This window comes from Mangifera indica, unplaced genomic scaffold, assembly GCF_011075055.1.
Source record: "Mangifera indica cultivar Alphonso unplaced genomic scaffold, CATAS_Mindica_2.1 Un_0021, whole genome shotgun sequence".
NCBI lineage: Eukaryota > Viridiplantae > Streptophyta > Magnoliopsida > Sapindales > Anacardiaceae > Mangifera > Mangifera indica.
In genome coordinates this window covers 235,711-250,613 of record NW_025401113.1, presented here as the reverse complement: position 1 = coordinate 250,613, position 14,903 = coordinate 235,711, and the positions used below count along the sequence as shown (strand labels likewise).

At 31.3% G+C, this 14,903-nt stretch overlaps 1 protein-coding gene across 6 annotated transcripts; it reads right to left on the bottom strand.

The window, feature by feature from the left end:
* Positions 1-5,771: 5,771 nt before the first annotated feature.
* LOC123205987 (hippocampus abundant transcript-like protein 1) lies at positions 5,772-12,338 on the bottom strand. 6 transcript variants are annotated; one of them, XM_044623074.1, is made up of 15 exons: positions 12,254-12,338; positions 11,851-12,046; positions 9,292-9,403; positions 8,733-8,845; positions 8,536-8,658; positions 8,260-8,432; positions 8,020-8,095; positions 7,419-7,505; positions 7,158-7,238; positions 7,038-7,070; positions 6,649-6,702; positions 6,480-6,521; positions 6,243-6,321; positions 6,087-6,157; positions 5,772-5,997 (listed from the first exon to the last, which is right to left on the bottom strand). In XM_044623074.1, exons 2-15 carry the CDS (start codon positions 12,034-12,036, stop codon positions 5,902-5,904), a joined length of 1,326 nt encoding a protein of 441 aa, XP_044479009.1. In that variant the 5' UTR covers positions 12,037-12,046; positions 12,254-12,338; the 3' UTR covers positions 5,772-5,901. The 6 variants fall into 6 exon arrangements, 4 of the variants coding, with proteins under 4 accessions (XP_044479009.1, XP_044479010.1, XP_044479011.1 ...); XM_044623075.1 differs by lacking the exon at positions 12,254-12,338 and adding an exon at positions 11,145-11,234 and having other exon boundaries at positions 11,851-12,198; XM_044623076.1 differs by lacking the exons at positions 11,851-12,046; positions 12,254-12,338 and adding exons at positions 11,145-11,234; positions 11,322-11,422.
* Positions 12,339-14,903: the final 2,565 nt, after the last annotated feature.

Here is a 14,903-nt window from a genome sequence, read left to right as displayed (position 1 = left end):
TTGAATGCCAAAATGGTAAAGAAATAATTGGATATTAATGAGTGGATATACGTATTGAGAATCTTTCCATACAAGTCGTGTCTACTTGGTACATTCATTTGTGTCAAGCGTGCATGGTTATGCCACTTGGGACATATTTAAGTCCCAAGTGGTAGACGTGTGCTCTCTGTGTGTGTGTGTTGATAAGAACTTTTTTGTGACCTCTCTCCACTCTTCATCAATGAAAGACAAAGGAGTCACCTACACAACTATATCTATCAAACACCCTATGTGTGTTTTATATATTTGTAAATTAATTGTATTATGAGGATGATATTAAATTAAAATTTTAATTTGTTATTCACTTGTTAAAGACTACAAAACCCTACAATTAATGAACTTGCTTGCTTGGAATGTGTCAACAAAGGCCAAGTATCAACAAGAGATGCATTTGGACTAGATGACCATAGTTGAGATGGAGCAAGAATTTATTTATCAGAATCTAGATATCTTACAAACTCCCCTTACGTATCAAAATTCTTAGATAAATAAGTGATATTAGTATATGGAAAAAAGTTTTATCAAAAACATGTCGAGAAAAACTCTTTGTGTAGATGAATAAAGATATCGATATTCCTTGTGAAAAGTGTTGACTGAAGGAGTCATTATACTCTTATTTTGACGATAATAAACTAATATGCCTCTAAGCATATTGATTAATGATTTTACTAGATTGTGATTTTAGATTGCAAAAATTCATAAAATGCATTTGAAAAAATTTCAAGATGAAAATGAAAGACAAGACTCAAGTAAACAATTCTTGAAGATTTGAAGAAAAACTCAAGTTTAGGTAGATATATTTGTAATTTTGAAATATTTGTTTTTATTAGAATATTTATTTGTATGTGAAAACTTACTCAAAAACTTATTTTTATATTTTTCACATTTTGGGTTAAAATATTGTTTTTTAAACTTCTTGGGTTAAGCAAAATTTTTATCAAAGTTTATTAACTCATTAAAAATGATAAAGTTTTGTGAACTACGTTTTCATATCTCAAAGTTGGTTTTGAAATAATTTTCAAATATGGTTTAAATGGTCACTTTTCAAAGGTTTAAGGGATTAATAAAGTTTTTAAAAATTCATGGGGTAAAATATAATAAAATTTGATTTATTGAACTTGACTAGTCAAATTCTTCGATGGTAGCTTTCGAATTACCTAGAAACCATGTATTTTGGCTTACAAAGATTCGATTGAGCAAATTCAATCTGATCAACCAAATTTTGCTTTGAATTTTCTAATGACTAGTGCCACGTCACATCTAGTTGACCAAATTACATCTGATCGACCAAATTTTACGTTTTCTGGAAAATTAAAATGACTAGTTTTTATGCATAATAGTAACTTTCTTCTTTTTCCCCTATATAAGCCCAATCAAATTCACTTGGGATAGTATTTTGAAACCAAGAACTTTCATATATTTGAGAGTAAATCAATTTTGAGCTATTTATTTGCAAATTCTCTTCTTTATTCCAAACTCTTGCTCACATACTTTTAGATTTCATTTGCATTGGATTGTACTAAACTTAAATTTTCATATATACTCTTTGAGAGAGATTATATTTCAAATTCATAAAAAAATTCGTACTATAAAAGAATAAGGTTCACTCTTGATGAGACAGAGAAATTTTTAGTGAAAGAAATTAAGTTATAGTACTTGTAAAGGTTAATAGCATCTTGGAAGTTATTTTTGTTGTGAAGAAAAGTTTGGTTGGGATTTTGTCAACCAAGGATTAGTAAAATACTTTAAGCGAAATAGCTTGAAGGAGTGGATATAGGTCAGATTGTGCCAAACCACTATATATCTCGTGTTTGATTTTCTCATCCTTCAAATTTATATTTTATATTATGTTATTTTGATTGTGTTGATTATTCAAATATCTCTTATCATTCTTATAAATTGTATTAAAATAGTCAACATTCATTAAATCAAATAAATTAGTTCATTTCTTTAATTTAATAAAGACCGTCTTAGATTGTCTAATTTACCCCTCCTTTTAGCCCATTTGATCCTTCAAAGAGGACTATATCCCATAAAAACACATGACAATGATCGAGGTTGCAATTTATTAGATGTGTAATTTCTAGGATAAGGAAAGCATCGACATCCAAAAACCTTCAAGAATGAATAATCTAACTGCTTCCCAAATAATCGTTGGAATGGTATCTCTAAATTAAGAGTAGGTGTTGGCAATCTATTAATTAAATAAGTTGCTATAGAAAAATTCTCAACCTAGAAACGCATTGGCATATTAGCATGAATGAGAATTATGAGACCTGTTTTAACGATATGGTGATGTTTTCTTTCTGTAATAGCATTTTGTTTGAAAGTGCCCAAACATGAGATTTGTTGTCTAAAATTGCAATGACTTAAATGTTTAAGGAATTCAGTTTTTGTAGATTCACCTCTACCATTACATTGGAAAATTTTGATAGTGCTCTCAAATTGATTCTCTACCATTCTTTGAAATTTTTGAAAACAATTAAAGAGTTAGATATCCTTTTTAGTGGAAAAAACCAAGTAAACCTAGTGAAACCATCAACAAAGATAACATAGTATTCAAAATGTTGATTGGATCGAATAAATGAAAGACCTCACAAATCACAATGAATCTTTTGGAGAGGAAATTCAGTTATGTCATTATTTGGATAGAAAAGGAGTTTATAGCTTTTTCCCATTTTACAACTAATACATAATCAAGTTAGTCTAATTTAAGAAGTACCTTTGATGATATTTTTTGAAACCATGGTCTCCAAAATACGAGTATAAGGGTGTCCTAGTCATTGATGCCAAATAAAATCTTCTACCTTGCCTACTTTGTACATTGTAAGAGCATGTTTTGCTCCTTCATCCAAAGCATATAGTTTGTCTATTTTAGTCCCCTTTGCTAGAACTCTATGTGTTGTTGGATCTTTTATCAAAAAACCAGAAAATGAGAACTTAAATATACAAACATTATCTTTAATGAATTCACTGACAGGGAGCAAATTTTCTTTAACTTAGGAATAAACAACATATCATTCAATTTAATAGGTCTAATCAATTTAATAGGTCCAATAGATGTAGTTCCTGTATGAGTAATTAGGAGAGTAGTTCCATCACTAGTATACACTTTCATGTTGCCTTGATAAGGAGATATGGAATGAAGAATACCTAGATTTGATGTCATATGTGCTGTTGCAGCAATGCCTACAAAAAAGTTTTCTCACCATCGTCATATATAGTCATTGCCATAAAGACTTAAGGCAGATGTTCGCTTTGATAAGCATGATCAAACCTGTATCAACATTTTAAAGTGCCATGACCAATAACACTACAAATTTGATATGGATTTCCAACTTGAGATATTTGTTTAGGTTCTTGATTTTTCCTTTGAACATTTCCTTGTTAAGGACATGGATTATTATTATTGTTTCCACCATTTTGATTATTGTAATATCTTGCTTGAACAAAGCCTCTATCTTTTGAACTAAAATTACATCCTCTATTGTTCCTACCATGACATCCTTGTCCCCTTTGTGCAAAAAAGGCATGAGCATAAGTTGTCACTTTTGCTTTCTCTTCTTCATCATCAAGAATTAGTTGTTGTTCAAATCCTTGTAACCCCATGACATGCTGATTACAGGTAGGATATAATGGTTTTGACAACACAACCAGATTATATGCTTGGTAATGAGATCTTGGGACTCTAGACAATTAGAAGACTTTGTCCACATCTTCCAAAGGTTGTTGTATTGCAACAAGACAATCACATGAGTGTTTGAATTTTCTAATAAAATCATCCAAAGGTTGTGTACCATTTTTAAATTACAACTGATTCTTTAGTTGCATCTCTTTTTTCTTGGTAGAGGCAAGAAAATGTTCTTTAAGGTATGCCCAGATTTGTCATGATGTGCTGCAACCAACAACCAAACTAAGAACTTCTTTTAACATGGTTCCTAAGAGCTAGCCAGTGAGAAGCCTATCATTGTTGATCCATATTTTGGATTCTAGATTTTTTATTTTAGTTTCTCCTTATTGAATGACCTTTGTGGGTGCTTCTCCTTCAATATAGTGAAAAAGTTGTGCACCATGAATAAGGCGATAAACTTGTGATTTCCATAGCAAAAAATTGGTCGAGGATAATTTGATTGATATTAAGCTTGCTAGCTAGTGGAAGCTTCAAATTGTCAATGCAGAATTTTCTTTTGTCATTTAGAAAAAATAATTTTTTTTTTGTCTTTGTCACAGATGCAAAGAGCATACTGTTCTGATATTATAAAGAAGACAAAACTATTCGAGGAAAAAAATGCGTGGCTGTGATTATATTTTTTCAATTACAAACACAAATACATATATAATACACACAAGTATTTTTAGAAGGAAAATATAGACTAATGACATTTCTCTAGCCTAAAGTTTAATTATTGAATCTCTTTTAATTGTGGAATCTCTTTGATTGTGGAATGAAGAGTCAGTCTTTTTTTAATTGTGAAATGAATAGTTAGTCATATCAATTTTATTAATCTTATCACTAATCCCTTTAATTTTGTTATTCTTGTTATTATTAGCTTGGTTTAAGGTTTTCTAATTTAAAGAGTCAATCTTATCATATTTACTATTTAAAAATTTTTTTTTTAAATTTTTATGTTTGTGTTTCTGGAGGTGTTCTATGTATTATAATATGATTGGATCGAAGCGAGTTTATTCGGATTAAAAACGAGTTTCGCTCAAATAAGTCCAAACACAAACATGAGATAACGAGTTCAAACCCAAACTCGAGCTTAAAGTAAGGACAAAAATGATCCCAAACCCAAATTCAAACCCAAACCCGAACAGTAGCCATGCTTGATTCGCCCAACTTGCAAATTGAGCACGACTCACTTTGTTTGTTAATAAATAAGAAAACTGTAAAACGATGTTGTATAGTGTATTCAATAATCTTCACTTTATATAGCAATTTTTTCAAACGCACTAACTAAAAGAAAAGTGAAAACCTAAATCTAAACTCACTCACCACCATCGCCTCTTCTCAAACTCCAATCATCGCATCCTCTCAACTCTAATGCTGCCGGCGACACAATGCTCCCATTTGCCCTCCGCACTAGCTAACATTGCTCCACCGCTACAATTTTCCACATAAACAAATAACACGATTCACCTCGTCATTTCTTTGACGTTGCTCTATCGTTTCTCCAGTGATTCTCTGATAATTTTTATTTCTTCTATTCTTATATTAAAAAAATTATTTGTTAAATTTTATTAAACATGTCATTGTTCCTCGCTTTTATGTTTTGGCATGATTAGTTAGTTTTCATTTATTTTTCAAATGTTGTATTGGAGCCATATGCATAAATGCATATGCTTCTTTCATTTGTTTTTCGAATGCTATAGTATGAAGGATGTAGTAAATTTAAAATGATATACCTGAAATAAAAGCCAACTGTGCCACCCAATTCTCAAATATAGAGCCTATTCAGACCTGTACAAGATTAACCTAAAACTCCTTCCCACTGATGTATGAAAAATATATAGACGTCATGGAATTCTCTTGAAGTGAGCCTTATAACTGAGTGAATCCAAGCAAGTACACACGAACCCAAGCTAAGTAGAAAATGAGCCAAGCCCTTTGGCTCGGCGTGTTTCCAGCCCTCCATTATGGATTAGTTATCTTCCTGGATGAGATTCAATAGTCTTAAGTTGACATTCAACTCTCCTTTGTTTTGTTTTTTTTTTATAAATTTAGAGGCAACTGATGTAGTTTTAAAGCAATAATTCGGAAGAAATTTCCAAGGAAATTTGTGTACTCAAAACAATGAGATAATTGCCTCAGAACAGTATCTTTCAGCAAACTACTTGAATTGGATATAATTACAAGTAGCTTCAACTTAAAATTGGTGTCTCAATATCTTCTTCCTCTTTGTCTCTGGTTGAATGATTTTCTGTTTTGAGCATGCAAGCAAAGACCAACGCAATCATCTGAGAAAATTAAAATGCTCGTTCAATTAGCGAACAAGATAGAAGAAAGAGAGACAATGAAGAGGCGAAGAGAAGTCTCGTAAATTCACCATGCATATAGATGCGACGACAATGCTGAAACCTTTGCAGTTGAAAGGGGCATTGCTTGAAAGGAACCATGCTGATGATACACATTTTAAGAGATTAAGCTGTATAGTCCAAATTGGTTTTGTGTTTACTCAAAGAATAAGAAGACAGTAACTTACAAGTCAAGGGACTCATTGCAAGTGGTGATAAAAAACTTGCTATTGCTTCTATGCCAGCAATAAATCCTTGTGACTTTCCCTGTAGCAAAATACATTCATACAACATAAAGAAATGGTAAACATTCGATATATCAATAAAATCAGAAAGGTTGAAGTGCGTTAGAATAATTTTTTAAACTTTCTTTCCCAAAATGCAACAAGGACTATAACTAGATAATAGGAGATAGTTCCACAAACCTGATTGTTTAAACTTGAAGCCTTTGAAATGATGGCATAAGTCTGCATATTCAGAAATTGATCAAGTCGGCCGTTAAGATTGGACTTAGGGAATTGCTTTGTTAGAATTGAATACTATTTCTAATGTTCATGGAAATGGAAACAGAAATTTTGGGATTATATTACTTACAGAAGGTTTCACAAGGACATAAATAACACCAAATGAGGCACTTAGGTATGGTACCTGTAGTATGGCATAACTTGCTGTTATTGATGTTAAACAAACTTACATGGAACTTCAACATCATTTTGATGACAAAACTCTTGAAAAGTTTGTCAGGATGTACTTCTTCTTATCACAAAGTTGAGCAACAATCTAGAAAACAGCCTAGATCTGTCAAATTTATGTAAGATTGCGCAAAGAACAAACCTACCAAGTTTGTATAAGTAAACCATGAAGATGTACCAAAAAAACTGAAACCTAGACTATTTTGCGAAAGCATTCGACAAGTGCTCTTTACTAAACCAATTGTACCCTCATAAGAGAATATAAAATTTTAAAGAATGGAGAATACATACCCAAGATGCCCAAGCCAAGCCATAGAACAATGCCTGTACAGAAAAAGCAAATCAGTAGATTTTTCTTCTCTTAAAAAAAAACTGTTTTCCTCATATTGCTAATAGAGTGAGGATACTTACATAAGCTATTGACGCAAGCAAGGCTATGCATAGTATCACCTTTTCTCCGACCAAAGGATTGAGAAGAGGTAGCACCACAATCTAGTGAAAGTCAATGTAGAAGAAACTATGGTAAGCAAGATTTTATTTTATTTTTTTTGTTGAAGAGAAATAAACAGGAAAACTGATGTTAGTGATGAGAATGAGAAGATAATGACCATAATATTATGTGTCAGACATTTATTAGAGCATGAACAAAAGAAGCTCCATAAAAGCATATACCTGCGATGCAATAGCACCTACTCCGACTATCATTAGGATTTCTGAATATTGATGCTTGCTAAAACCAAAAACTGCCTTCAAATAATACTGCACAATAGTAATACCGAGTCAAACATCAATAGCATACAACTTAAACAAGTTCCACGCATCATTGTTATTCATTATATTAGCCAGATTGTGTCCAAATCTAGAACACTAACCATGATATGATCGTAGTGTTCGGTTACACAACAATTGTCATCTCAAAAATTTTCAAGGAAGCAACTCTGGAACAAACTGGAAAATTTCCTTTCTGTAATCTTGTTATTATCACATAGTTAAAGATTATTTTTTTTGTTTGAACAACACTAAGTTTTACCTATCGGGAAGACTTCACTTCTCAGGAATAATTATTTTTTTCCAAGTGTGGACATTAAGATTGTTCTAGTTAAGTAGCTTAATGCTTTTATTTCAAGGAATGTGTCCCAAGCATCCTGTTATGTGTCAATTCATAAGCATCAAATTTATATTACAAGTACCTCTTTATCCATGAAGGAAATCTATGTCAAATTTGAACTAAAGATGAATAAGATAGCATTTACTAAATTGACAGGGAGCTTACAAATAAGACACTGCTGATGCCGGACATTCCCAACTCATAAAAAAAGGAAACAAAAGAAATTCCTTTGAGTGTTGGACTGAAAAGCAGTAGGAAAAGAAATAGAGCTCATTAACCAGAATGCAAAATAAAATTTTTGGCATCATAAGAATCCTTAAAGAAAGAATAAGAAATATACATTAATTTTTGACAAAGATATTGTTATCCAAATGTTATCTGCATAAAACATGAAAGAAGAAGTACCTGCTAATAACTATAAATGCAGCATTTCGCATTGATTTGTATCTTTCTTCGAGGACCATAACTACCTTGTGCAAGAAAGTTGATTCTTGGTCTCTCCTGGGAGCTGATTCAACTGTCTCAACCAGAAAGAAATGCATGTAAACAGGACAAAAGATCAAGAGAGCTGTTGACACCTGAAACAAAACCATAATGAAAAAAGATTAACAATGACCATATTAATTTTAAAAAATAAAGAACATGACTGAGGCCAATGCTAAATTTACAGCAGTAACGTGCCGGGAAAATGCAGTTGTCGGGAAGGAGAAAAGCCAATAAATTTCCTAAGACATGCGATGCAGAAAGCAGGCCTGTAATCCAACTAAATGCTGCAGCTCTTTTGCTGTCACTCACAAAATCTGCCTGGAAGTAGTGAAAATTGTGAGATTTAACTTTCTTCATCCACAAGTACAATAATTACGATGAATAATTATTACCGCATAAGCAACAGCGACGCAGAAGAGGCTCCCTTGGCTTATAATATTTGATATAGTTCGAAGTGCATAATATGCATAAACAAAATCTCTGGACTGATTAAAAACAAGTAAAGCTGAAAACACACAGAAGTGTAAATACAAAGCACAATCTTGATTGTATCATTTATACAATGCAAAACACAGGAGTAGATGATATAGCATGAAAATGCTCTGTCAAATTCATTCATTAATATACTTGAGTAATTAGAATGAACTTTTAATGAAAAAACATGAGTAAAAAATTCAGGGATCCAAAAATGAAAAACTCCATTCAGTGAAAATGGTCAGAGAAAAAAAGATCACAACAATTGTTATTTCTTATTTTATTTACATGAAGAAAAAAGTGACATTAACTGGTATTCAAACTTTGGACTGTATGTCATCCCCCACCCCCTTCGATCTCCCCTCTCAATAAGAGAGAATTCATTTCCAAATCATTAATTTTAAGTTTACAACAAGTGAATTCTCACAGCATTATGCAAGTTTTATGAATCCTGATAGATGTACTTTGGCAACTTACAGAAAGGAATTATAATGGAGGAGACAGTAAGAAGGAGCAGTGGTTTACGGCCATACTCATCTGCAAGCTGGCCTATAAGTGGTATTGACACCATTTTGAAAATTCCAACAACCTACAAACAGAAGAATGCGTGAGATTTGTTTCTCCAAATAATATGAAAGAGGAATTTATAATATAAGTTTATTATTGACATAATTTCACTCACCGTACTTATTCAGTGTCATGAACATCTACCATAATAGCCTATTATCAACTACTTGTTTTATGACACTACCAGTATACTAACTAAAGAGTATACCACAAATACAATCAGAATCAACATAAGGCCTAATGTTTTAATGCAACAGCAAATTCAAGATTAAAGACCAGGTTCATTGTCAATGCAGGAATGACTTGTATCGGAAGAAATGAAAACCCCTCCAATCGTTAAACTCAGTAAACTTGGGAATCCCCACTTTCTATCTATTGATGAGAAAATTATCTGTTATTGATACAACATAAAAAAATCAATATTATCTAATGGGGTCTACATCATACGTAGACCACCCAAGCACTTCCCGGGCCAGCTCAGTTCTCTTATCCAAATGTCCCAATGCATTGGGCTCATCTCATGGAGGGAAAAAGAAAAAATGTTGTTGTGTTGTGTTGTTTTTCGACACCTTGACACATCCCCTTGTAGCCTTGGTATCGTCCCCCATAGAAAGAAAGAGCGCGGAGTCACGGCCCGACTTGTAAGCAAGGAGTTGAGCCTAAACTGTTAAAAATGGCATCAGCATGTGAAAAGTCAGTGGGAGAAAAGGAATTAGTGACCTAGAACATTTTATTATTGTATCCATTCCCCCTTGCTGAAAATGTTTACCAAATTCATGTCCTAAATAGTCTGCTGTCCCACATTTTATGACCTGATATGGCCTATTTAACTGTAAAATTAAAGACATAATCATGACTCCCATTCTTTAGTTAATAGCAAAGGGAAAACCTAAAGTTATAGCAACTGAAAAACAAGTTATACGAAAGAAACTTAGCTGGTCACAGGCTTATATCTTTGGGACTCAGCATCAATAATAGTATGTAGTCTCTTTCAAAAAGATATTCCACCCATGGCTCATCTAAATTCTACACAAACACTATAGTGTGCAAAACATTCATTAAGTATCAAGTAACCAGCCCACTTCAACACATTTACCATTCTTATTTTTTAGCACATATTTAGGAACCAATCCAATGAAATCTCTGCTAATGCTTAGCCTAAATGGCAGACGAAAGGTACTGAAAGCACTACCTCACTAGACTAAGAAATTCTACCTTGTTAACAAACTTAAAACAGCATAAAATCTCATGCAAACTTCTGAGAATTCGGAATCAAAATCTTATTCTTTTGATGCATTGTCTAACTCTAAAGTTTCTTTATGGCATATATTTGCCAATAATCATACAAATCCACTGTCAGACTTTTGAACTTAATGTCATTAGATATTAATAATTCAGGTAAATCAAACTGCTGTTGTTGAAAAACTAATTCAAGATAAACTTGACCATCAATAATTTTAGTTTATGGGTTGTTTTCATCAGTCTCGTTTCCAAGTCAATCGTCACAAATTATCTTCTAAAAATAAAAATAAAGCTTGATGTTAACAAGTTCAGAGAAGATATTAATACATTCCTATCTCCAATTCAATTATTGATGGGAAGAACCTGAAGTTGGACACTGCTCTAGAAAAATAAAATGACAGCAAAAAATGCAATGATCATGCAAAAAAATATATCACTCCTTAGCAGAAATTAGAATCTAAAGCTTTATAGAAATTGAACCACAAAAAGAAGAAATAAAATGACAAAAATGGTTCTCTCACCTCTAAGAAAAGTAAGCAGCTATCATGATCAACTCAATAATTATGAAAGCAAAAGATGCAGAAACCAGCGAAATTTCAAGAAAATTTTCTCTGTCAAGGAAGAAAAACATAACACTGTTTGGTTTCCTAGAAAACACAAGAAAAAGTAAAATAGAAACCATAAACCTTGAAGCCCACCTCGCCAAAATAGAGCCTAAAAGCTCCATCAGTCCCATCAAGCAATAAATTCTACTGAAACTTTCCATAAACCCAGACAGCAAAACATCTCAAATTTCGAACTTACAAACTAAAAAAGTTCAGAATTCAAAAGTCCCTTACACATTGTGCTCTCTTTCCTCCATCTTCTGACAAAGGAAACTAACACAGGAAAGCTCATGCAAACAACAACATAAATTCAATTCAATCCCTTACCATTTGTTGAAGACCGCTAAAGTAAATATCTAACTTTCAAGGAAAAAACACTCTGTCAAGAACGTAAAACAGAAAACTCTGTTTGGTTTTCAAGATAACACAAGTAAAATAGAAAAACCAGAACCTTGAAGCCCACTTTGCCTAAACAGCTTCACCAGTCTCACTCAAGCAAAAAAGCTTCATTTTTTATTTTTACCATAAAATATCAAATTTCAAACCTTTGCGTTCAAATTCCTCCATTTTCTCACAAACCAAACAAAATAGACAATAACATTAACTCAATTCCTTTCCTCACCGTTTGTTGAAGACCACTAATGTAAATAGCCTCAGAACAAGTGGACTCCCCGGGACACAAAGCATTAGTAATAACATCAACAAGAACAGAAACGGTCATCTCCTCAGCAATCCAATGAATGCAAAGTGGGAACAACAAGTGAACCAGAGGTCTTAACTCCAACAACCCACAGCTATCAAAGGCCATTGCAGTCCACCTGGTGGGGAAAAACTCAATCATCAGAATGTTGTTGTCATTTAGATAACTGAAGGAACTGAAGAAGAAGTTAATAAGTTAGAAGGGAATTGAATAAGGAGAGAGAAAGAGTTGAATTTAATGTTGGTTGTTTGATAAGTTCCTTCTGTTGTTGGAGATAAAGAACGTGAGATGAAAATGAATTTGACTGGTTGGTTAAGAGTTCTACCACGGAAATGGAAAAATCGATAAAGCGGCTGTTCATGTGGAGACATGTGTAGGAGAAGACAAGTGCAAGTGCTGAAGTGTGTCATGGCTCTTCAATCGTGCTCGTGTTTTGTTTTTGTTTTACCCCTATTGCCACCTCATCTGCTTTCCCAAGATGACGTAGCCTTGGTGCATTTTAATTGAACAATAAAATTATAGGCAAAACGACAATTCCCCACCCAAGTTTTGTTAAAATGATAAATATATATAAGATAAAAAATCTAAATATTTACTTAAAATTTAATCTATTAAGATACATTCATATATTTTCTATTAGGGTTGAATGACAAATTCATTATTTTATTAATAATATTAAAATAATTAAAAATTTATCTCATTTTTCTTATTTAATTTGAAAAACTAATATTTTTTTAAAAATTAAATTCTAAAAAATTCACTTTTTTCCCTTGAAATCCAATCATTTTCTCCTACGATGGGCAACCAACGATGAAGAAGTCTTCATCCTGTAGACGACGAGCGTTATCCAATTATGACAACCGTCATCTAGATCTAAAAAACGCTTGTCGTTTACCCTTCAACCACGTTGGTCACCAGTAGTCGGAGGGAGGGTAAAGAAAAAATTAGGGACTTGGGGGGTGGGCGAAATCACTTTTCAAAGTTTAAGTGTGAGGGTTAAATGTTAATTTTTAAAATTTGAAGGGAAATGAGATAAAATTATATACATTTTAATATTACTATTAAATAACGATTTTACCTTTATATTTAACAGAAAAGTTAATGATAGTTTAAGAGTGGGTCAGTGTTTAAGTTTTTTATCTGTCACAAATATATTTTTTAAATTGAACTAAAATTTGGGTGGGAAATAGTCTTTTTCCCTAAAATTATATACATAATTTTTGTATATAATTTTATGTACAAATAAGACATGTTATTATCTAATTGAATATTATTTTATTTTTAATTTTTTAATTATCCAATTATATGATAACACATCATTATATATATACAAAATTATATATATAACACTAGTCTTAATAAAAAAGGTGGATGATTATTGATTTTATATTGTTTTGAGTTAAGTACATGGCTTAGGTTTAAGGGTTTTTTTTTTTTTTTTTTACAATTAAATACAAAAATTGTTATATAACATATCGACTTAATTTTTAATCTAAAACAGTTACAGCTTATAATTTCTTAGTTTTTAATATTATTTTCCTCACAAATAGTATTATTATTTTGCTTATTATATCATATTAATTTTTTAATAAATTTAATTTATTTAATATTTGAATTTTTTTAATATGAATAAAGTAAATTACTATGCAATATTTCATAAATTAACATATTATTTAACAAATTTTGTGTTAGTCATACTTCTTATCTTAAAAAACTTTCATTCAACAGTTGATATTATTAGTTTAATAATAAATTTATAATATTTTATATTTTATTTTAACGTGTTTATGTAATTTATAATAAATTAATATTCTTTTTACTTTATTTTTATTATTAATTTTTTATCATATCCCAATTTAACTATAACATAAATATGAAAAGATTAAAGTGTTTTAAAACTTTATGATCTGAATATTATTATAATAAAATTATATGATTAAACATTTTTTTGTTAATTAATACATAAAAATAAATTTACATAAATTAATTATTAAAAAATTAATTAGTCTTATTTCTATTATTCATCTCAACCAAAATTTCTATCCATTAAATTGATTAAAAAAAAAAGTTTTAAAAATTAAAATACATGAGAATGAGAGAGTAAGGAGGGAATGAATAATAAGGGAACTATTTTTTTTATATTTTTATATAAAATTCCCGCATATAAAAACTATTATAAATTAATATTAATTTGAATTTTTATTAATATTTTAATATCCAATAATATATAATAATTATTATAATTATATTATAATTAAAATAAAAATAAATTGCTTTTGGAGGAAAAATGAACAAAAATAAACAGAGGCAGGAAAGGAATTCCGCACCCTTCCCCAGTCCTAAATTTGGGAGGAACGGGAGCTGCCCATTCCTTTGAGAAATCTGCAAAGTAAACATGCCATGCCATTAAATTTGGGGCCAAGCATAGGGACGAAATAGTAATGAAAGTAGACTTACTCGGTACATCTCTTTCTCTTTTTAAGTTTGACGTGAAATATAATTTGTCTGCTTCAGGAGAAATGCGGTTGGATGACTCTTACGAGAATATTTTGGTGAGAGGAAAGTGACGGATGACTCTTACCAGAATATTCTGTTGAGAGGAAAGTGATGGAGATGGAGACAGGTTTAAACAGAAAAATGAAAAAAGAAAGGCAAATTCCTTCACTTTAAATAATTTATTATGAAACTGATTTTCCCTGGGTTTGTCTTCTAGACCAAATTTTAACAATACATAAAATCAATGTGAAACTTGTAAACCCAAAAAGTGAAATTTGTAATTCCCACTTTTCCACAGCATTATAATAGCCCTAACCCCTAAAACTGCTGAATATACTTGCAATCTATGAGCATTACATAAAAATACACCAAGTCCACCAGCATCCAATAAACTCATGCATATTAGGAATCAAAATATAATCTAACATGAATGCCACTAGCCATGAGATGTTGAAACCAGTATGCAGTCATCATAATAT